The 25,007-nt window shown below is 36.5% G+C and overlaps 1 protein-coding gene across 5 annotated transcripts; it reads left to right on the top strand.

Annotated features, from left to right (window-relative positions):
- Positions 1–24,885, top strand: LOC113069865 (choline transporter-like protein 5-B). 5 transcript variants are annotated; one of them, XM_026242951.1, is made up of 23 exons: positions 1–201; positions 9,109–9,157; positions 11,857–11,930; positions 13,109–13,193; positions 13,299–13,383; positions 13,499–13,627; positions 14,254–14,314; positions 14,907–15,030; positions 16,464–16,496; positions 18,025–18,108; positions 18,193–18,305; positions 18,701–18,832; positions 18,994–19,093; positions 19,216–19,308; positions 19,819–19,906; positions 20,058–20,320; positions 20,428–20,522; positions 20,637–20,740; positions 20,955–21,028; positions 21,373–21,443; positions 21,645–21,733; positions 21,860–21,944; positions 23,662–24,885. In XM_026242951.1, the coding sequence occupies exons 1-23, from the start codon at positions 165–167 to the stop codon at positions 23,793–23,795; spliced, it is 2,202 nt and encodes a 733-aa protein (XP_026098736.1). In that variant the 5' UTR covers positions 1–164; the 3' UTR covers positions 23,796–24,885. The 5 variants fall into 5 exon arrangements, with proteins under 5 accessions (XP_026098736.1, XP_026098737.1, XP_026098739.1 ...); XM_026242952.1 differs by lacking the exons at positions 1–201; positions 23,662–24,885 and adding exons at positions 8,629–8,691; positions 22,289–23,265; XM_026242949.1 differs by lacking the exon at positions 1–201 and adding an exon at positions 8,652–8,691.
- The last annotated feature ends 122 nt before the right edge of the window (positions 24,886–25,007 follow it).

The following is a 25,007-nucleotide window of genomic DNA, read 5'->3' on the forward strand; positions in this document are numbered from 1 at the left end:
TGCGCAGCATCTCACTGCTGATGGCGCTGTAAACAAACACAGAGCCCAGCAAATCACAGATTCGCGTTGTATATGTGGATGAGCGCGAGAGACTATTCACGTCCACAGCTTCATATGCAATCATATAAACAAAAGACACACGAGGACCGCTCGTCGGAGGTGCAATGGCAAGGAAAAGTGCAATTCCCCCTTCATACTATGGTAAGCAGCTTGTGAATCGCGTAAAATCAAGTTTTTGGAGTAAGACCACTGACAAAGGGAACTGACCCAGCGGTGCTGCTGGTGTCAATTCGATTCATTATTAAGTGTTTGGCTGTTTTCTCGCGCAGTAAATATTTAATACATCTCTATGCAAAACGATAGCACCACTGATGTGTTTTCATCCTGATTTGAGTTACTTTGTTTTTGCGAAACTGGATTAAGTGCACACTAGGCGCAGATTCGGATTATGTGTCTTTGTAATTCGGAAAACATTACTTAACATTACATTATTTATATTATTATTTACATTATTACATTATTTAATTGTTACGTCTTAGAAGTTAATTGTAAAGCGTCCAATTTATGTGCACGTATTGAAGTAATCGAAATCATAAATGGTGATTATTGCGCAAGCTGTTTCATACTGAGAGGTTTTTTTGTGTGCTTGCCTTGTGTAAAGTCCTCAGTTAAAGGTTAACGTTACAGTACATGACCAGCCTATGAAGACAGACCTTAGAATAACTGTTTTCTATTTTGGCGTCTTAATAGTTTAAACATAGTTGGTATGTAGATTCTGATTGGTTGACAATGTTTTATCGTTTATCAGCTGATAAAGTTCTCAAAATGATTGCAATGATATTGTTGAAACAATTATTCAATCTTTATTGATATAGTTATAGTTCTTGGTGTGAACAATGTTTTATACAACTCTTCTTCATGACAGCAGACATTTTGCCATCACATGACCACTTGTTGTGCTGCTTTAAATGCTTGAATTATTTATCATAGAATTAGAAATATTCATAAAAAATGTGTTATTATTGATATAGGCTAGTGTCAAGTATACAGTCCAGAACCACTGTACATTACAGATCATTAAAAGCCAGTTAAATGTAAACCAAATGTAAAATCTTTTTTTAAAAAGTAAGTCTGAAACAGAAAGTTGATAACTTTTTCAAACATTGGGAATGCAGTCAGTCTGTAGTCAGTCTACTTCACATTCCTCCGTAGTCATCAGAGACCTTTTACATTGATCTAGAAAGTGGAAACCAGTCTTTCACAATCCCCTATGATCTGGAGCAGACCCCTCTAGCCATTTAACACAACTACTCTCAATATTTTTCAGGGGCAATCTGTCTAATTATAACACAAAATCCTGCCAAAGGGATGCATCTGGTACGCCTACGCACCCACAGCCATTCAGCATAACCATCTAAATAGAGTTGTAATTATTATCATGTCATACACTGCATCTGAATCTCTATTTTTACAGCCTAGATGGCTCACCATGGCAGTGTTGTTGCGAGTGTCAAAGAAAGTTTTCTTTGTCAAATAAATAGTGCAGGGAGCAGCTGTTTCTCTGTCTCGCTCGGGCAGGGTCAAGCTCTTTGGCCTTTGCCTCATGTGTTGTTAAGTTCCCATGAGCCACTTGTCAACCACAACTATTGTCAGCTGGAATTGGGAAATAGTCTGTGGAGCGATACCCAAATCAAAGGGAAAAAAACTGTTGGAAATGAAGTGGAAGCATATGGTTGTTTCGAAGTAGCTTGTGTTTTTTTTTTTTTTTTGTCAGAGCATCAATCTGGCATTTGGTTCCTTTCCAGATTTGAAACATTCTGTTATGTTTTTGTTGTTGTTCTTGTCTGGATGCTATCTTGGCAGTGGGAGTACTTTACTGAGATGATTTACAAAGGAAGCTGTCTGTCATTGCAGTTCATTTGAAGTGTAACTGTGAGGTTTCAAATGTCTGGGAGAGTGGTGCATCTGAATGGGGGTGAAACTGTTCCTGGCCTATGTTTGGGTCGGCTGTTCTGTCAGATTTAGCATCTCAAATGCAATCCAGAACTGCTGCTGAGAGAGAAGGAATATTAAAGTAAGAGATCTAGACTCAATAGAATAAATTAAAGAGACTAGGATCTGTCTACAACACTGTGCCAATACTATATCCCTTTCTCTTAAAGGGATAGTTCATCCAAAAATTCTGTCGTTTACTCACCCTCATGTTGTTCCAAACTAGTATGACTTTTTTCTTCTTGAAATACAGTTATTTATCAAAAATGATGAAAAACAGTAAACAAATATTTTAACTGTAAAAATGCTACTGTAAAGACTGTAGTTAATGGTAACTTTGCTTAACAGTGTCTCCGTTCTATATACAAGGAAAACTGTAATAGATTTAACCTTACATTTCATGTAATGTTAGGCTACAGTAAAAATGTTAAATGTAGTTTGTAGAAATAAAAAAATAACAAGTCATCTTATATATCCACATGACTTGTACATTATTTTCCAAGACTTCTGAAGTGGTACAATAGCTTTGTGTGAGAAATGCACTTAAAATTTAAAGGGGGCATAACACACAGGCAAGCCAAGTTACACAGTACAGCCAAGTTAATCTTGAGTACCTATATTTCATATCTTCGAAGAGTCATTAGTTTTATCAGATTCATGAAAAAAAGATACAGCTTTATGCTTCTTTCTGAGGCATGCCGTGGGTGGAGCTAAAAAGTCACAAGCACGTAAAACGTTTGCGTAGAAATTGTCTGCAAGCCGTGACGTAAATAAAACAAGATCAAAAACTTAAAAAAAAAAATTTGTTTATAAAACATTAGTCACAAAAATGCCGGAAACAAACACAATTGCACAACTCCGTAGCTGCCCCGGAGAAACAAACAGCATCCACTGTTCCCTTAATGCTGCATGGGTTCTTTAGGAAGTTGAACAAGGTTATCTCTCCCTGACACACAAAAACACACTTCTTTGGTGGCTGTTGATTTTGTTGTCTAAAAACAAAATGACAAATCCTTCTCAAGCGATGCGGATGTAAATTTTACAAAGCCTTCCTCCAGACGTGGAAGGATCTTATTAACAGTTCCCCAACAGGACGATCTTCCCTTAGGAAAAGAAAGCAATTTATACTCCTGCTTCAGAGCTTGCTGCAGGAGGTACATTAAAGATGCCTGGAATGATGTATCTAATAGAGAGAACAACCAGTGCATTAGGGGACCAGATAGTCTCTCTTTATCTCTTACGAGTTTGACACAGAAGATTCTCTTTCATGTCCATTGCCTGTGGTATAAAGCAGCTCTCAGTGGCACATACTATAGTCCACCATAGAGTTCACAATGAGCTCTCTACTGTGCGCCTGGGACTTTAACAATGACAGATTCTACTCAAATGCCACACTATGGGATGAATGGCTCATAATGGGCGTCATCTCTTTTTTCCAGTGCCTTTGTAAACGACTTGGAAGCTGTATAGGTTCAGCTAATGGACAGCATCACTGGCCCTTGATGAATAACTTTCACAGAGTGTCTTGTCTGGTTTTGATTCAAGCTGATTTGGAAAGAAAAAACTTTGTGTGTCTTTGATTGTAGGTAAAATGTTGTTGCAGAAATCGTTCATGTCAGTCAAATTGAGTCGCACTTTCAGCAGATCTTTTGCTTTACGATTTGACTTTCATTTCAGTTTGTTACACTTGAAATATAGTGTTAATAAATAGACCACTTCTTTGATAATTTTATAGTGATTTTGTGAAATCATCAAGCTTCCTTTTTGAACCTTGAAAGCTTCTGTCCCCATTCATTGTAATTGCATGGAAAGAATGACCACAGTCTTCAGAATTTTTTATTTATTTTTTTTCTATAGAAGATAGAAAGTCACACAGGATTAGAACAACTTGAGAGTAAGAGCAAATGGAATTGTGTTAATTTTTTTTTCTTTCTTTTTTTGTCATGTTTTATCTCAGGAACATAAATGAGCCAGGACTGCTTATTGGATACAAAAATAAATAAATAAATATATACATAAAAAGTTGCATAGTGCCTGCAGTGTTGCATAAAATATAATGCAACACGTACATAAACTCATAAATAAACTAATAATAATATCATCATTAATTATATAATAATCATACAGAAAACACAGTAGACTACACAAAAATGTTAGCATTATGAAATTATATTATCATTTTACAGATTTAATATTACAAAGGTGCATATAGATCAACCCCTTGTCTGGTTCTGGACTTCTGCTTTCCAGTTCTGTTTCATCTCGTTACTGTGAACTCATTTTATAACTGATGAATTTTGCAACACAGTCACAGTTACTGAACAGAAATGAAAAAAACATTGAACTAAATTGAGCTGAATAATGACACTATTGTCTGCTTTACATCTGAAATTGAAGTCGCTTGTTGTAATGAATATTACAACATTAACATATTCCTGTTTATTAATGTGAAGCTGCTTTGAAACAATCTGCAATGTATAAAGCATTTTATAAATGTGAGTTGACTTTTGCTTGACAAAAATTGATTTATTTTAGATAATCTTTTTATCAGTTTGTGTATTTTTTGTGATGGCTCTGTTAATTAATTACATTTTTGCCTTGGGAGTGAAATGAGCCAGGACTGCAATTGGTGCCACCTAAAAAAAAAACAGCTTGATGCAAATCACTTTTCAGACAGTATCCAGGAGTCATATTCACTCTCACACTGACAATGTCTGTGCTGTCCCCCTGGTGTCCTTGAGAGATATGCAATTTGAACAGACACTGGCAGGGTTTTATATATTGAGATAGGGCCTGAGCAACATAAAGGTGTCTAAATGTGTGACAGATTTTGATATACTTTTTGCGTTTTGCCTTGTTAACAAATGGCCATGTAACTTCCACCTTCTCTTTAGTACTTATAGTGGTGTCAGAAATGCCTCTAATAAACGTAAAGTGTAATTTTTCTGAATCAAGTGACTATTATCACACAATAAGTTAGCACGATAGAAACAGCTAAAGTGTCTATGTTGTCATTAAGGAACAGGTGTCATTTAAATGACCAGTGTGGTGATAAATGAAGACCAGCTCCTTAGACAAAGTAATGAAGCAGCCACGTGAATCTCAAGAGTTTAAACTCCAAGCTTCTTATTTGAGCATATTCCAGTTCTAACAGCTTTTTTGGCTTGAGTCAGCAAAACACAAGTCTAAAGGGAGCGAGAGTTTCCTGCCTGTCTCTCACTCTCTTCACTCCGTCTGTCCATCGGTCCCTGACGGTTTACGTGCTTGTCTCGCTGTCTGTCACTCAGTCACTTTAGTATCTCTGTTGACTTCCAAGTACAGCGGCAGCAAGAAAGTCATAAACAATGTATATTATATTTAGTTTAATTTGACAAATTTAATAAAATCACATACAAATGCTGAAATTATACAGTGATATAATTTTGCATATTTGATGACATTTGCTAAAAAAAAAATCACTCATCTGTTTCTTCTAGATTTCTGTTTTCATCTTTACACAAGACAGCTGTCTATTTGGATATTTATGTATCTGTTTGTGTATTGATCGGAAAGCTTTGTTAATTAATTTAAAACTGACAGTGAAAAGAAATGATTTCCAGCCAGTTCTCTTGAGGTCGTGATTGAGATGCAGCATATGTCAGGGACTTGTTTGTGACTTAAAACCATGGGGTGGGAACTCCATGGTCTGGTAGGAAGAGGAAAAAGTAACCACACACATTTTCCATTCGACCAAACCCATGCTGTCTGCACCTGCACGCCTTCCCAGGCTGTTCTTTATGGAGAAACCATGAAAGAGGCTTGCCTGCAGCGCACTGCTCTCAGTGTGTGAACTCTTGTGTGCATAAAAAAAAACACCTTAGTGGAAGCAGAGGATGAGAAGAAGAGGTAAAGAGAGGGAAAAGAGATTTCCAGAGGCAGCTCAAGGAAGGAATTACTGTACCCTGATATCTGAAGCCAAAAGCTGACACATTTGGCTTGAGCTTTCTTAAGAATAACAGTCACATTCTGTGCCAATTAATTCTAATGCATTCATATCAGCAATAAATAAGGGGGAAAACAGAATAAATCTCTTTTCAGAGTTAATGTTTTGGGAAATGTGATTACAAAAAGAGGATCTCACAGGATTTTGACTGGAACTCAACAGCACTTGCTGTGGAGAAATATCCTGAATAGCGTGAGGTAGTAAGGGTTATTTTTTTTTTGTACTGTATTTATACTCAACTCTAAAAGTTCAGTGTCATTTTTTTAATGTTTTTGAAATGAGTTTTTTTATGCTCACCAAGGCTGTCTTTATTTAATCAAAAACTCAATCTTGTGAAATGCAATGTAAAATAACTGTTTGTTCCTGTAAAATGCTGTTTGTTCCTTCAAAATAACAGTATTTAATTGAAATAAGACATTTACAATGTTACAAAAAAATTCTTACTATTACTTTTGATCAGTTGAATGCATCCTTGCTGAGAAAAAGTATTAATTTCTTTGTGTGTATGTATAACATACTGTGTATGAATTTCCACTGTGTAAACTGAAAGTGTAAAGATTACATATGTCAATCTTAATCACTAAGAATGCTAAATCAGGCAGGATGTTTGTGATTGAAGAAGGTGTCAGCGTTGAAATGAGTGTCATTGAGGAGTCTGTGCCCGTGGTGATAATTTAGTTTACCTGGGAATGATTGGTAATGTTCACTTGGAACCGAAAGTTGAGGTTATCCGCTTACTTACTCTTAAACATACCCGGGTATGTCACATAACCTGCTTTCTGGAATACCCCCCTGCTTGAGCTGTCATTTCATAGAAAGTTTCACTTATTCTCTTGTTAAAATAATCAAACACTTCTCATAACTACTGAGGATGATTACAAGATAGCTCTTTATCTAAAATTAGCTTTATTTATCCCTTCTTAAAAGAATAGTTTCACCCAGAAAAGCCATTCAAGATGTTGATGAGTTTGTTTGGATGGCTATGGGTGAGTACATTTGAGCAAATGTTCATTTTTGAGTGAATTAAGTGACACTTTGTTGTTTTGGAGTTTACAGATATATCAAACGCATGTAGTGGCCACAAAGAGTGTGTTCATGAGCAGCTTTCTGAAATGAATACTCAGATGGGACCGAGCTGGCAATGCTGATGTTGTTTCTACCATAATACCTCAGGGGCATTTTCCAGATGTCCTGACCTGTTTGTCCTCTTTCACATAGCCACAGTGTCTTATTCTTGGATCTCTCTCTCTCATGCCTGCCTGTATTTTTTATGGCTATTTATCATCATGATACTAGAGACGGAGGAACAGCGTTAACTTCTGCTTTTTGTAGCTCATTCAAAATCTTTTGTGCAGTCCTCCTTTATTCTCTTTAGCCAAGTTCAAGGGGTTCAGAATGTTTTTGCAAATGGTTGTATGAATGTGAAGGAGCTTCTGTGGTTTGATTACTGTGAAATGTTTATTTAGTGATAAGGAATACAGTGAGCGTGAAGCCCCACCCACTTGGGTGGAGAACAGATCTTGGTTATCATAATTACTAGTTTATGTCTTATGACGGATCAGCTGCCTCCCCCCAATTATCATCACCACCCTTCACCAGGCTCCCGACAGGAGTGTCTGTGTGGGTGATGCGGCACACCTGAAGTGAGTGCAGCCTCGTCACCGCCAGTCTCCTCGAGAGACCGGACTCTTCCCTTGTGCGTGTAGGTCCATACGGCACCTGCTATCCAGAATGGAATGCCAGGATGCCGGGCCATCAATCCCCTGAGTGCTGCAGACCAGGGAAAGATAGGTCACTGTGATGATTCCGAAGCTGCCGCCCCTCGCTCCCCTGACCTGAGAGGGGAGTGTGTGCTGCCACTGGACTCTGCCCCCCCTCCCTGGACCCTTCCTTCACGATTCCTCTGCACAATGAGGGCACCAGATCCCCTCTTCATTTTGAACACTTTTCATCGAACATTCTGTTCACATTTTTAACATTTCATGTTTTATTTTCTGTTAAATGAAAGCTAACCCGAGGCCTGACACCACACCCACTGTGTCTGTCGACTCCTCCTCCCACCAGAGTCTATAAGGAAAATGAACAGAAATATTGAATTTTTGAATGAAGAACTAGTCAATTTGGTGGTTTTTAGAAAGAAAAACTAGTTGTTCTGTCAGGACAGTGAGTCTGTCCATTTAAATGTAAGGGTTTTATCTATTAATTGTCTTTGCAAAACATCAGAATGTGAATTCCACTGAGATGAGAAGTGATGGTATGTTTGGCGATTTACAAACCGCACTTTCTGAGTCTGCTTTGAGCAGGTGGCCGCCGTGCTGTTGTCTCATTTTGTCTGCTGTGTAAGTGGATGCTACCAGTCTGAGCCGCGAGACACCAGTTCTGTTTCCTCTGTGAGTGAGCAAGAGAGAGAAAGAGGATAAGGAATGAGTGAAGGAGGAGTAGAGAGTGGATAGTGAGTGAGAGAGAGAGGCAGATGGAAGCGACACAAACACCCACCAGCCTGATATCTCTTCCACCTCCTCTCGCAAACACAGCTCTGTGTGTAATGATTAACTGATTGGAGAACAGCAAGAAGAAACCGCCTCAGCCCTCATAGGAAGTGACACGCACAGCAACATTATATAAACACATAGTGTCTTCGTTATTAATTGATATGGATTAATAACGAACAGTGAACATGACCAGACCAAAAGGAGGATACTACAAATCAGAACTGGGTAGGAACTTACTGTAAATACTTTGGCGAGGAGAAATATCACTTATCTAAAATATCACTGTGATATTTATGTCAAAATCATTCAATGTGTTTAGAACTGGGGCAGGTACATTGCTTTATGGCTCAGTTGCACTCCTTAGGCATTGTTTGGGCAGTTTGGACCTACTTGAGCGAATGCTTTGTTTACATGAACATGGTGGTGACATTGTTGTCCATTGTTTTATATTGAGCTTGTTCTGAAATCAGTTAGGTTTTTTTGCTCTTTGACCTGGTCATAGCAGTTTATGAGGATCTGCTCCCAGCATAGCTCCTTACAAGAATATATTAAAATTATTTTGCGGGATTTGTCTTGAATTTTTGCAATATGCATTTTTCCACTTTTTAAATGTGATTTTGACACTTTGTTCTTGCATTACAGGGGAGCCACACAAATTTGACCCCACATTCAGAGGACCAGTTCGCCATAGGTAGAGTAAATCTTGCTTCATTTTGATGCTTTTTGGATTTGATTTGAAGCCACGTATGTCACATTATGTACACATTTTCATATATTTTTATTATTATTGGTATTTTGTTTGATTGTTTTACTTCCGTGTGTGTGTATGTAAAAAAACAAAATTATATATATATATATATATATATGTACATACACATACTTGTGTGTTTAACTAGATGTATAATAAATAATTGATTTTAAATACATTTATATTGGAATTTATTTAAATACATATGAATATTATTAAATAAATTATAAAATGTATAATTCTGTTAATTATTGTAAATTATAAGAATAATTTGTATGAACATTTACATTACATTTATACATTTGTTTTCCAATGGGCAAAGAAATAGAAATATAAAAATAAGAACAGCTAACATTTTTATACATGGCAAATGCATGCATATCTAAAAGGGAACTTCCTTTTGTTTTAAATTAAGCCAGTTCTTACAAAAATAGACTAAGCTTACAACCGAACATCACATCTAACCCTAAAATGCAACTTTTTTTTTTTTTTACAGTTAATTTCTACTGTGTGTGTATGTGTGTGTGTATGTGTGTGTGTGTGTGTTTGTGTGTGTGTGTGTGTGTGTGTGTGTGTACTTCTGACAATATTTAGTGGTAATAATGCCTCCCAAATACAGCTAGGTCAGAAACAAACACACATGCACACTTTCAAAGCATTGTCTTTTGATTCGTCCCAATTTGAATGTGTCTGTTATTGATAAAAACATTGACTTAATTCATGGACCTGTCGCTCCGCTGGCCTTTTTCTCACTCTGATCCGGAGCTGCTGGTGGATGAGTGGTTAGTTCAGCAGTGTTAGCGGACAGCACGGCTTTCACAGGAGCAGGGAAATCAATAACTGTTGCTCACATTTCTAGGGTTGCTTTGCTTCATTAACAGTCAAACTCAATAGGATTCAGCAAATTGTGAGGTATCCTAATTTTGCTATTGCTGGCCATCAAGCCATGGGATTCAATGTATTTTTGTTGCTCTTAATATAAAGTGGCAATTACAGTGTGCAACCCAGTGTGTTTCTAATGGGGGTTTTCTCTGCTTAGTTATAAGGCCCAGCTTCTGCTGATTAGGGTTGACTGATGTAAAAGGCTTAAGCTCTGGTGGGTTAGCACAGCATGCAGTACTTTACTGTGCTATGTTTTCTGTGATGAGGTGTGGTACAATCCGTGTCAAAGCTGACCTAGTTTTTTATCTTAGTGGCTCAGTAATTATATGATAAAATGTAAATGGGGGGGTTGTATTCATAGTTGGCCACTCCATTTGTTCAGTTAACACTATATCTCCTAAAATATCACCCAAGCTGTATTGCATTAAATGTCACCGACTCCCAGAATCACATCAAATCCACACCTTTGTGTGAAAGTGGCCCAAATCAACCACCCACTCCCCGTCTGCATTGAGCCGAATTTAAATATAGCTCAGGGAACGCTGTCACAGATGACACTGTGACTTTGTAGCTCTTGAGTTTGTAGTTTACACATCAGACACGTCACTCATTTCTACTGTCATCCACATTAGCTGTCCACTCAAAGCTGCTGTATGCTGCGAGTTTGTCAGATTTGGATTAGTGCAGACAGAACTACACAAAACTGAGGTTTACTGCCCTACTGAAAACAACTGTATGGCTATGTCCAAATTAGCATTGCATATACTCTGCACTGCAGGTGTGTGTTTGAATGTGTAGTATGAGGAGTGTCAGACCTCCTTCCAGCATATTGTTACCATCTAGCTAACTCATTAGTTTAAAGTTCACTCTTGCATAACTTTCGAGTTCTTTTTGAAAACTACTTTCGTATATTTGTCCTTGCATTCAGGTACTTTTTAATAGAGTGTATTATCTGGGAATTTCTATCTTTGTTATGTTTAGTGTATTAAAATTTAGGTTGCACTACCAGTATTATTTATATACTATTATAGCATTTATTAATGTTTTGAATTAGATTTTATTGTTGTATTTTCATTTTATATAGTTTCATTATAAATTAATTTTTAGTTTCAATAAATTTGATCGTTTGTCTTTTTATTCTTCTTCTTATTTCAGTTTTTATCATTTTTTACTTGAACTCTTTTATTTCAGGTAGTTGTCAAGGCAATGTTTCTCATTTTCATTTGTGTATTACAGGTTTTAATGGTTAAATTACCATTAAAACCTGTTAATTTAGTTAACAAAAACCACCCTGTGCACTACTTGATTACTTGCATACTATTTAGGATGGATAATGTGTGAATGAGGATGCAGCACATCAGTTAATCTTTTGTGTTGCCCCTGCTGTGACCTCAGCCTCCTTCTCTCTGTTTGCAAAGCTGCTATTTAGTTGTTTTCAACTAGTAGGTTGACACTCAAAAATGGGTCACAAGTCAGTTCTGATGGGGTTACAGTCAGCAGGGGAAAAACAATCACAAATACATTATATGTGCTCTGTGTATAGATGCATGTGTTGTTTTAACACACTAGTGAATAATGTTATTTTGTTTATAGACTGAGAGATTACAATGGTTATAAAATATGTATTACAACATTTGATTAAGAATGTATCATTAGTTTACTTATTCATATACTTAACTGAAATGCTATTATGAATCTGAATAAAGTGTTATTTATTCATTCCGGTACTCCCATTCTGTTTTCTCCCATTCCCACTGCAGGGGCTGCACAGATGTGCTCTGCTGTGTGATCTTTGTCATCATCATCCTCGGTTACATCGTTCTGGGAACAGTGGGTGAGTTGCACTCATTAATGTGTGCCTCAGCAGAGAGGGTTGCATAATGCGGCTCATGAATCCAGTGCTGTTAAACCAAATAGCAGCGGTAGGGGAGCATCAGTCGTTATGTTCAGTTACACTTTTCTCACCGTATTCGGCTGTTTTTATAAGGACAGTCATTTAATTCATTCTCAAAAAAGCAGGAGGACTCACACAAACCCATTCATTCACTGTGACATTTGATCGGTTGCATCATTTGTGGTTAAAACTGTCACAGGCTCTTCTCTTGTGCTATTTCTGGGAGACTCGCAGCTTACCAACAGTTGGATCTGTCTTTGCTCGAAATGTGCTGCCTATGATTGTTTTTTATATATATATATATATATATATATAAAACAATCATAGGTAGCACAATATGGCGCCCAAAAGTTTGTGATGCAAAATCTAATTTTAAAACAAAATGTAGTTTTTTTTTTTTTATTATTTCTGGAAGATAATATTATACCTAAGATCGGAGAAATGGCTGCTGAAAATTCAGCTTTGCCATGACAGAAATAAATTGTACAGCTTAAAACGTTTCATTTTACTTTACAGTAAATGGTAATTATATAAACTGTACATATTGGGTCTGTGAAGTGTAACATTCGCTGTTTCTTCCACAGTGCTTTTTCTTTGTCAAGCTGATCTCACTCCACTCTGCTCTTATCGCTTTAATCCCAACTAAGCTAAATTAATACGACTGGCTTTTCTGTTGCCCTCTGAAGTGCACTGATAGCTCATGTGACCGATTTAGGCTTGAGGTGACATTCCGTGACCCCTGAAGCTCAAATTCACTTTTCCATGCAGACTTAAGTGGCGAAAATCACCGGGAAGAATCCTTCTCCACAGAGTTGTAGTGGGTTCCATTCACTGTGGACTCAAATCACTAATATTCACTTACACAAAGAGCCTCTAATGCTCAGAAATAAATAAAGAGGTTTCACTTCATTTTTAGTTAGTTTTTTCATGCATCTGTTTGTGTTTGTCCTCTTTGCTTCTGTCTGGGTGTAGTTTTAGTATTGCCATAAATACTGAGGTTGCTGGTGCAAAATAAAAATAAAAAATTCTATTTGAAATGCATGACGCTTGAATTGCAACTGTGGTAAACTTATTTGAGATAGATGATTCAGATGGAATGGTTTGTTATGTTTTTTAAGCTTGGATGCATGGGGATCCCCGGAAAGTTGTCTACCCGACAGATAGCCATGGGCAGTTCTGTGGACAGCAGGGTACTCCTAATGCGTGAGTATGTGCTCGAGAGTAATTGAGGTGTTACTGCTGTTATACTTTAATAATTGTATAAGATATTTAAAAGATGGGTTGAAAAGCCTTCTTTCTCCTCCACAGAAAAAAAGCCATATTATTTTACTTCAATATTCTGCAATGTGCCAATCCTACAGTCCTCATCAACCTTCAGTGCCCTACAACTCAGGTAATACAGACACTATTTGCAAACCATCTGTCATTTTGTCTAAGCTGCATCGCTTTGTATTAAGCACTGGCTTGTTTCCCAACTGATGCTTCTCTTTCTCTCTTGTTCACCCCAGCTGTGTGTATCCAAGTGCCCAGACAGATTTGCCACTTACATCGACATGCAACTCCACTACAGACGCAATAAAAGCTACTGGGAATACTACAAGCAATTCTGCAAGCCGGACTTCAAAAATCCTGATAAGGTACAGTGTGGAGACTGAAGACTATCAGCAAGAACCAAAACGGTTTAAATTCAGTGATCATATGCACACTGCATTCTTGAAACCGATGTGAAATTGTACTTTTAAGTCATAAATGAATGTCTTATTTGCAAGCAAATCTTTTTAAGATGGTTGTTTTCAATGCATTATCAAACTGACTCATAAATAAGTATAAATTATTTATAAATAGGTTTGAATTGATTTAATAATTAATTAGATAGGAATTCATATATTAATAATTAATTGAATAATCCGTATCCAGCTATCATAAACTACTTAAAAATCCATATCAATTAATTAGTTAAAAAGAGCGTTGGAACCCTGTTGAAAGTTTTATATCAAGAGGATTATTCTAGCTGTTATGTGCAACTACATCAGCACTTTTAATGACGATGGTTCATCTTAGCAGGCTGATACATCACACATGTATGCTCCAATAGGCACTTACATTTCTTCAATACGTAAATGTTCCAATGCAAACCATCAATGGTCTATGGATTTTCAGTCATTTTTACACATGCACATTTGGAAGCACACAAAATGACTGTGTTTGAGCCAGGCCTGACATGCTGGAGAATCTTTTTTTCTTCTTCTTTCTCATTTGGCAGGCATTTTCTCAGGTCCTTCGGGATGAAGATTGTCCCTCAATGATTGTGCCAAGCAGACCATGTAAGTTATTTTTTTTAGAGAATCAGTTTGTGAGGACTAGGTAGTCAAATGGATGCTTTCTTTGCTTGTATTGTTCGTTACAATTGCATGTATTGGTGCCACATTTCAGTTCAAAACATTTCAGAAATCTACACCATTTCAGAAGAATCTCTAAACTTGTTCCCAAACAAAGAAAACCAATCATATATGGGTATAAGTGGGCTAAATTAATTCACAGTAGAACCATTTGTCATTAAAATTAAAATACGAATGAAAGATTACATGAATGAATGTAAACATGAAATGAAACCTGTATAACAAGAGATCGGGATTCTCAGTTCATGCCACTGTGTCTTTTTGAAGCCAGAATATCTGTTTTGATGTTAACATTGTGAATAATGAAAGAGAGAAAATGTCTCTTCCAAGGCTGAGAAGGTCACTACATCCTTTCCATATCTGCAGAGGAGGCACAGAATGATACGAAACCCTTGGATAGCTGCTGCTTATCACCTCAGAAAATTCAGGCTTTGGAAATAAACGAGACAAACCATGTCCTCAGCAGCTTATAAATACTTTAAAAAAAAAACATCTTTATTCTTTACTATTCCATCAGTTCTCCAGAGGTGCTTTCCTGATTTCATCACTAGAAATGGGACATTAACCGTTGCCAACCAAACAAGCTTCAAAGATGGACACGGTGAAATCAGAAGTGTCGTGGATCTGAGAGATGCAGCAAAGTAAGTTCACTTTTTAGTAGGGCTTAGCACTAAGCACCCATACAACACTACAGCTTAAAAAAAGTGTTCTACCAGCCAGTTTAGTATGTTATATTGATGCTGCACTGTCTGTTTGGCTTCAAAATTGCTTTCATTCAGTGTAACATGAATAGGGAGACTAGTTAGGGAAGCCAAAACAGCCATGGAGTTTGACACATTAATTTAGATACGGCAGTGTTTCATAAATATCAACTTTAATTTCACACGCTGTGGACAAATATTATTATATAATGGCCTTAATTATATAATTTACTACATAATTATACAGCATATAATATTTAATCCGTGTTAGTTTCACTCGTATCACTCTGCAGTCTCGTCTTCTTCCATAATTTGATCTTAAATTAATATTTCATGTCTAATTAAATATTTATTTGGTTAAGTAGCGGTGTTTTAAGTGGGATAATATACAGTCAGATGGTTACTCGTGGAATATAAACTCCTTTTGCTTTACATCAGGGTCCTGATCACCTTGTCAGTGCTTATTTTGCAGCAAATAACTAGCTGAATAAACATTATCCCATCTATACGGGTCTAAAAATATATTTCGCTCTGCATAAAATCACTCAGCTCTTCCTAATTAGATGATTAATAATTAATGAATGCTCTTCTGCCGGAGCTCTCGGTTTCCGTTTTAGTTGTATGAGTCAGATTTGAAGGGGGTGTACACTACCATTCAAAAGTTAGGGCTTGGTTAGATTTTATTTTATGTTTTCAAAAGGATTCTTTGATGAATAGAAAGTTCAAAGGAACAGAATTTATTTGAAACTATTTATATATATATATATATATATATATCAATTTCATGTATCCTTGCTGAATAAAACTATGAATTCCTTTCCAAAAAAAAGCCCGACCTTTGACTTTTGAATGGAAATGTCTTGCATCTTGATATTAAAATATGTGCATTTGACCCTAATAAATACAGCAGGTAAACAAAAAATACAGTTATTTCCAACATTTCTTCTTAAATATACTGTCTTCCCATCCAGGCAAGAGAGGACTGTTTTATCTGGGTATGACATTTGGTCTTTCAAAAGGTCAGCGAGAATCTGGTCTTTCAAGCAAATAAGTCAAACTCTGCATGTTTGCGCGAGTTTGCTGCTGCCAATAAAAGCACTGATCTAGACGCATTGGGTATTTTCTTATTTTGGCAGGCTAAAATGAGTTAAAATGAGTTTGGCTTTTTCCATCTAGCTGTTATTGAATGCATGAATGTGTCCTGTATGAACAGGACCCAACCAATTGTACTGTTGGAGTTTCACTCACAAAACAGGCACTTTTATGCTGTAATCTCAAGATGCTTTTTGCAACTGTTTACCTGATTGCAGAAAGCCAAGGTTTTTGTTTCAAGTGTGTCTTTTGTGACATTTTCAATGCTTCTTTTTTCGTAGCAAAGTTACAGCTATGCAGCAAGGAACAAAAAGGTCTCCATTTCTTGTCAGCTTTGAAATTTGACCTTGTCCTTCGCTCATCTACAAACTAACCTCCCTCACCACACATTCTGCACCTGCATTCTGTAGAACAGAAAAAAACACATCTTTGGATATTTTTTCCCACTTTTCAGAACTGAGGTCATTGACAAAATCCTTCTGCCTTTCAGATGTCTCTCTGCTGAAAGAAGAGCTTTTTAAGAATTTAATGCCAAACATAAGTGAGGAAGATGTGATGTAATGTCATCGTAAGGTCTTTTTTTCTTTGTAGCAATATTCATCTGTTTTACTTTTTTCTCTTTACTACAATTATACAAAAGTATAGCTAGTATATAATTTTGTATAATTAAAAAAGTTGCTTCACTGTAGTTACTAATTAGTAAATTGAGTATCTTATATCCTGACAATTTTGAGTTTCAAAAGAGCTTCCTCAACACTGTTGTTATCCTTTTCAAAACTACCTCACATCCATACAGATCACAGAAAATCACACAACTATATAACATATTCATGTACCTAGCTTAAAGTAATAAAATAAATTGTTAAATACACCATCATTGAAATGCTTTTGTAGGTGTTTCTTTTTTTTTTTTAAAGAAAGTCTCTGATGCTCACTTAGGCTGCATTTAATTGATCAAAAATACAGTAAAAACAGTCAAATGTATTTATTCCTGTAATTGTAAATCAGAATTTTCAGTACCCCAGTCTTCAGTGTCACATGATCCTTCAGAAATCATTCTAAAGATCTAAAGATCTGCTCAAGAAACATTTCTGATTATTAGTATTGAAAACAGTTGTGCCGCTTAATTTATTTGTTTTTTTATTTATTTTTTTTAAGTGTAAAAGAACAGCATTTATTTGAAATAGTAACATTTTGTAACATAAATGTCTTTACTGTCATATCTAAACAAATTTAATGCATCCTTGCTGAATAAAAATTTAATCAAAGGGTAGTGTATATACAATCACTTCTCTTACCTCAGATTTAAAAATTCACAATCTAATAATTTTTAGTTTGACCTGATTAAAGCGAGACAGTGTGGGATAGAAATAAATTCTGGAGCCGTTTTTCCAAAACATTTCTCCTGGACTAAATATTTTTTTTAAACATTATGAAAATTACATGAAAAAAATGATCTTTTAGATAGAACGACATTACACTAACTGCACTTCTGTCCCTCACAGCATCATTTTCAGTTGTGGTAGATTTAATAACTTGAAGTTCTTTAACCCTTCACATTCACTCTGATTGGAAAACATGGCTTTTTCATGAATGGAAGACCATAGAGCAAATCTGATGTTTTCTAACACTTGTGTTAAACATCTGGTAACACCTGTGTGAAACATCGACTTGACCTCTGTAGATCCCCTAATAACCATCTGTAGTGTGCTACTTAGATGAATGAAGAATAGACTCACTGTATGTGGCACGTTTATTAGAGAAAGAGATAAACCTCCCCATAAATTGCTCTGTACAGTCAGTAAAGTTGATCAGCGGTATAATTTTTTGACTCTTTTACAGTGGCATCACCAGTCTTTTGGATGCAAAGGAAGTGGGCATTAAGATCTTTGAGGATTACGCCAGCTCATGGTTTTGGATCCTAATGTATGTATAACATAATTATTGACCTTGAAGAAATGCAGCATATTGATATGGTGTGGCTGATCTGTTGTTTATGGTTGTTTTCAGTGGTCTGGTGATTAGTATGCTGGTCAGTCTGATCTTCATTTTGCTGCTGAGGTTCACTGCAGGCGTTCTCTTCTGGATGGTCATCTTCGGGGTCATCGCAGCTGTGGGCTATGGTTGGTAATGACATCTCTGTTCACAGCGACTCGTTTCAGTGCATGTCTCTTTAAATGATAATGAGCTCTGCTCACCCCACCCCTCTCTCCTGTGGAAGAGTGAAGGCGATTTGCAAATAATCACAACTACTTACTACTAGGTGCAGCTGGATCACAAAGAGTGGATACTGATCTATCCTTAAGCTGTAATTTTATTTTTTTAGCAAAACCTGCTTTTAATTGTCAGAAAGCAGCAGAATCTGGTTCTCTCATGAACTCTCAGGCTGTATATATTCACTTAAATACAACCCTGACCTCATAAATGGCTTTAACACTAAATGATGTGTCTGCTAAGTGAGTTTGTGAATGTCCCTGCACTATGGGTTCATCCTCTGTGTCCTGACTGTCACTTACAGGAATATGGCATTGTTACTGGGAGTACAGTTCACTCCAGGGGAAGCCAGACTCTGACATCACCATCTCAGACATTGGATTCCAGACTGACTTCCGGGTTTATTTGCAGCTGAGACAGACCTGGTTTATATTCAGTGAGATTTCTTTGGTTATTCCAGAACATGAGTGTTTGTAGTGACGTTTAAATCAAACAATACTCCTCAAACCAAGTAATGCACCTGCACTGTCAAACTGATGAAGGATATGAAAAGTTTGGTTTGATGGAAGTGACTGACAGCTTGATATTTTACCGCAGTGATCTCCTTGGCCGTCATTGAAGCTATCGTCATCTTAGTGCTGATATTCCTGCGGAACAGAGTTCGTATTGCCATCGCTCTGCTAAAGGAGGGCAGCAAGTAAGTTTCTTTTTCACAGTTTTTTTCTTTGTAATGATAGTGCTTGAAAATAATAGAAAAACGCCTGGACCAAAGCTGTTAAGTGGTATTCTAAATGTGATCTCTCTCTCTCTTCCTTACAGGGCGATTGGCTGCATCATGACAACACTTTTCTATCCCATCATCACCTTCCTGCTTCTGGCTCTCTGTATTGCATACTGGGCTGTTACAGCTGTGTATCCAAATTTCAATTTAATTTGAATGCTGAATGAAGTTGAATTCTTTTAAATTTATGGAAGTTTGTTTCTGCCACAGGTAGGTAATTGTGACTTTCTATCTCACAATTCAGATTTTGATTAGCATGCAATTCCGACTTTATATCTCAAAGACTTTTTTTCTTGCAGTTCTGTGATTTACGAGATACAAACTCAGAATTGTGAGATCTTTAAACAGAATTTTGAGCAATTCTGAGGAGAAAAGTTGTGAGATAAAAATAGCAATTTTCATTCTGAGGTAGAAAAAAAAACTGAATTGAGAGATGTAAACTCTGACTTGTGAAAATGTAAAAAGTCTGAATGACTTAAGTCACAATTAATCATTTTTTTCATTCTGTGGTTAGAAACAAGCTTCCACATAAGAGGAGCAGTCTTTATTTTAACAGTTACATTTGGTAGCACAGAAATGACACACTTTAGCTTTACTTCACTAGCTTGTATTGTATTTTCCTTAACCACAACTTCTTTCAGATTCCTGGCATCATCTGGTGATGCAGTATATAAAGTAATGTCAACGCTACCCAACTGCAAGTATACCAACCTCACCTGTGACCCAGAGGTAAGAACTTACCCTACTGTAAACTGTGATCATCCGAGATACAGGAACCTGTTTACACAGTGTACAGGTTTTCATTGTACTACATTTGAATATTAAGTCCATTCTGAGTTTAGTAATTGTGTCATGTTGGTGTCTCTTTGATGTGTTTCAGACCTTCAGTCAGTCCAATGTCACTACACTGTGTCCGGGCTCCCAGTGCACCTTTGCTTTTTACGGCGGGGAGAGTTTGTACCACCGTTATATCTTTGTTCTTCAGCTCTGCAATTTGCTGGTCTTCCTCTGGCTGGTGAATTTCACCATCGCTCTTGGTCAGTGCACCCTCGCCGGGGCTTTTGCCTCGTATTACTGGGCCTTGAGGAAGCCGGCAGACATCCCAGCTTACCCGCTGGGTTCATCATTTGGCAGGGCTTTAAGGTATGTTGCCATTTCTGATCTTAGGAGCTTGTAGATGATTGATTACATCTGTGAGTGGAATTAAATGTTCACTGTAATCACTTTACAATGTTATGTTTCATGTGTAGGTATCACACAGGCTCTCTTGCGTTTGGAGCTTTGATTCTGTCCATTGTACAGTTTATCCGGATTATTCTTGAGTATCTCGACCACAAACTGAAAGGTATAAATCACATTTGCCTTTTACAAAGTTTCCTTATCAGTGATGGTCACAGTGACCCAAACTTTTGAATGGTTGTGTTTTGAATGGTCGCTTTTCCATCGGTCTTTGTCGCAGGTGCTCATAATGCATGTACCCGCTTCCTGCTGTGCTGCCTAAAATGCTGTTTCTGGTGCCTAGAGCACTTCATCAGGTTTATGAACAGGAATGCTTACATTATGGTGAGTCACTCCACTTTTTCAAGGTATAAGCATTTCATAACTTTATATTATGAACATAACCGTTATATAACAACATGCATTTTCAATGTGGATGCTAAATTGTTTCATTGGTTTAAATATGAAAACCAAAGTGGGACTTGAGTTGTCAAGACAGGGACTGACAGAAAAGAGGAGTGCATTGAGATTTATTATTCGTTTTGATTCTCGTCCTCAGATTTCAATATATGGGAAGAATTTCTGTGCCTCAGCGCGAGACGCTTTCTTCCTGTTAATGAGGAACGTTATGAGGTAAGAGTCTGCACAGCTGCCACATTTATAATGTCATTGTCAAGGTGTGAACTGCAAGGACTCTCTCTCTCACACACACACACTTGTTCAAGAATTTGTTCCAGTTATTGTGACTTTTTTTTATCGTGCATTTTATTAGGTTTATCACCGTCAAATTTCATCAGATGTTTCCTCCATGCCATAAAAGAAACATTTTGTTGTCTCGATGTTTTTCTTTTGTGTTCTGAGCACAACTCATATTTGGACAAATAATAAAAACGTCTAGTTTATGTAACAGCTCCAAGACGGAATATGACTATATATAGCATCTATTTAGTATTCTGTGTGTATTTTTCTCTCTTTAGAGTTGCTGTTCTGGACAAGGTGACTGACTTCCTGCTGTTCTTAGGGAAACTGCTGATCTCAGGGAGCGTGGGTGAGTCGACCGTTTCATCTGTGACATACAGACAGGGCAACATTAAGACTAATAGAGTCCGGGGTGCTTTAACCACACACACAGGACATCACATAGACCTGCCTACATGCACACAAATTCTAAACACAAAAATGATCGATGTCACATTGTTCGCCATCCTGGCTCTTTTTGTTTGCTGATGTTGTGAATATGTCTCTGCAGGTGTCCTTGCCTTCTTTTTCTTCACCCGCCAAATACCAGTAATCCAGGAAGAGGTGCCATCCTTAAATTATTATTGGGTCCCTCTACTGGTGAGTGCAAGCATTACAGCTTCCTCATGTTCTAGAAATTATGCTTGTTTGTTTATCGATTTTTGTATGTTGGAAAGCTTATTTATTCTAATTTAATTTCTCTTTTAATCTCTTTTCCATTCACAGACTGTGATATTTGGATCCTATATGATTGCACATGGGTTCTTTAACGTCTATGCCATGTGTGTAGATACATTGTTCCTCTGCTTCTGTAAGTACTCCTTCTTAAATCTGCATTATTCGCATATGTGTGTTTGGTAATAAATACTGAACATGACGATGTTTTCTACTGAAACAGCTGATTTTGTTCTTGGTGAATACTGTAAACACCCACTGGTCTTTACCTTTCCTCTTCTTTTCTGCACATGACTTTGATCACTTCTGTTCTCTAATTAAAATACTGATGTGATCTTTATATATTTATTCTTTTCGCCTCTTCTCGACTGCTGACTAACTCTGCTTTCTTATTTCTTTGTTCCCTTTTCCTGGCAACACTCTGTCTTTCCTCCTTCTCTTCCATTCTTGCGTCATCCGGTTTGACGGGACACCCTTCAGGTGAAGATCTTGAAAGGAACGATGGCAGTCCTTCCAAACCCTATTACATGCCTCCAGGCCTACACAGGATACTTGACAAAACTGGTCATGCAGGAAAAAAGTGTGCTGTGTCCTGAAGCTGTCACCTCAGTGGGATGTGAAGAACAGCACTAGTACTGTAGCTCGCTGCATCCCTCCGGCAGCACAGCAAGGCCTTCTGGGAATCAGATAGCATTTATAGAAGCAATCTTCTCTCTGCACTGTCTGCTAATACCGACTGACTCCTGCTCTATTTCTTTCCCTATGCTTTTTTTCCTTTTTCTTTTTGCTGATAATTCTGTTCATCCTTGCCTTTACCATTTTTTGTCTTCTGGAGTAAAGTCATTGAATTAAGGTCTGATAATACTCTGACGATAATACACTGATAAAAACAAGTTATTTTCGATATTTACTCTTTATCTTGCAGTATCCTCCTCCTCTTTCTATACAAGCCTTTGTTTTCATGTCATTTTTGGTTTATGGGTTCATGAAGTACATTGATGTGCACGTGGAAGGATTGACTGATTTCTTAGTCCACATGATTTTAATATTAACTTTGTCATAGCAAATGCTATTGTAATGGGGGAATCTTAATAGATACAGTGTGTATTCTCTTATAATCATGTTTTGATAGAATCTATGAATTTCAGGTGTTCGTATGGCAGTTATTTAGTAGCTGTGCCTGGTTTAAAAGGAAGAGTGCTGCTCTCATTTGTTTAGTTTTTTTGCAATCAATCTGAAAGTTTTTCAAGATCAGTTTCTAAAAGGAACATAAAAGCCATTTTTGTAATTTTGTAGACCGGTTTGATGCTGCGTCTACTCTGTGAAGTTCAGTAAAAGTTGTCTTTTAATGGGGGAAAGTTTTGTAAAAATAAGTGTTTTTTTTTCTCCACTAGAATAAAGTTTAACAAACTATTATGAATGGTTTGATTCTTTCCAGATTTTTTTTTTTTAAATGCTAACAAATTTAATCAATATTGTTTGTCACATTCTCAGCTTAAAATTATACATATACCATTCAAAATGTAACATTATTTTGTAAAAAAAAAATTATGAAATATTAGAATTTAAAATATTTGTTTTCTATTTTAATAGATTTTAAAATGTATTCTTGTGATGACAAAGCTGAATTTTCACACAATCCTTCAGAATTCATGATTTGGTGCTAAAAAAAAACTTTATTATTAATGTAAAAAAAAAAAAGTGTGTGTAAACAAATGTATTTTGTTTTATGTGTAACTAATTGTGCTGCCTATCTTGGCCAGGACCCTTTTGTAAATGAGATTTTAAAATCTCAAGAGTTCTTAATTTCTTGGTTAAATAAAGGTAAATAAAAATTGTGCTCCTGTTCCCAGTGCTTGATCTGGAGAAGAATGACGGCTCAGTGTCCCGTCCGTATTACATGGCCAGCAGCCTGCGTGACATCCTAAACAAGAGGAACCGCAAGAGACCAGATGAGAAAAAGAAAGGCAGAAAACAGAAGAAGTAACAACCAAACAAACGACACTGACAAGTTAAAAACAGATTCTTGTTATTCTGTTTCCTGATCATTAACATCGGTGAGACTTCCAAAATGACTGATTTAAGCAAAACTGATCTGCAGCTTTCTGTTTATTATGCAGGTAAATATAATTGACAGTAAGCAACTAAATTAATTGAGGTTATTTCCTCTTTATGGATGTGTGGAAATGTCTTACTTTTGTATGGCTTTTTATAGATTTTAGTCTTTTTTTTTTTTTTTTTTTACTGATTCTTGTCTTTTATATGACCATTGCATTCTGTTAACACCCATTTGGGGTGAAACTGCCACTTCTCTCATATTGAGAACATGACCGGTAACATTTATTCGTTTTTCACTAAATGAATTTGTCTCAACTTTTCTAAGTTGCTGTTTGTAATTGCACTTCAGCTTGACAGCTCTTTTAACTTCAACTGCATGTTGATATGAACCATTTTCTGTTGTGCAGAGCTTATAACTCTATTTATTCTTTCATTACTGCTCTTATTCATCCATCCAGCTGCATTTCTCATCAGGCCAGTTGCTCTCTAGCACTCCTTCAGAGTTTGATTTCTTTGTGTCCATTCACACTTCATTTTTGCCAAGGATGGACTTGAATTTATCTTAATAACACCTTGATATGAATATGTCTACAGAGTAGTGGTAGTTATTTTATCTGAACTAATTTCGATTCATATTTTGATGGTTATGTCATTGGCATCAATTTGAAGTATTCGGTTGTTGTTGTAATTATTTTTATAAAAATGTGCCTTTATTATTTACTTTTTCTTTTATTACGTATTAAGAGTGTATTTCCATTTTTGTGTTGTTTTATGTTAAGAACACTTGAATGTGAACCTTGATACAGTGAGTGCATGTGCTGGATTGTTATTCAGTATTCATAATTCATCTAAATTGTATTTTGAGTTTAACACCGGTCTAAACATCGGCATGTAACAGTGTGGTAAACATTTGTATTATTTTTGTAAACATATATTGTGCTATTTTGCAAAGCTTAATAACACTATGATGTAATCTAAGTGCATGCAAGGATAAATTCGGAAATAAAATATTTCTTATAGATGCGTGACAAGAAGTATTTTATTTTTAGTTAAACCGCATGGGATGGGAACAAAACACATAATAAATAGAAACATAAATTAATACATTTAGGTATCTTAAATGAAGTTATGACCACTGGTA

The sequence above is a fragment of the Carassius auratus genome, unplaced genomic scaffold (assembly GCF_003368295.1).
Source record: "Carassius auratus strain Wakin unplaced genomic scaffold, ASM336829v1 scaf_tig00002576, whole genome shotgun sequence".
Taxonomy (NCBI): Eukaryota; Metazoa; Chordata; class Actinopteri; order Cypriniformes; family Cyprinidae; genus Carassius; species Carassius auratus.

Excerpts from the sequence above, each read along its gene's own strand:
- LOC113069865 (XM_026242949.1), top strand. The coding sequence starts at position 8,652 with ATGACCAGACCAAAAGGAGGATACTACAAATCAGAACTGG. Across the intron at positions 19,309-19,818 it reads TACTGGGCTGTTACAGCTGT|ATTCCTGGCATCATCTGGTG; the intron begins GTATCCAAATTT and ends AACTTCTTTCAG. Across the intron at positions 21,444-21,644 it reads GCTGATCTCAGGGAGCGTGG|GTGTCCTTGCCTTCTTTTTC; the intron begins GTGAGTCGACCG and ends ATGTCTCTGCAG.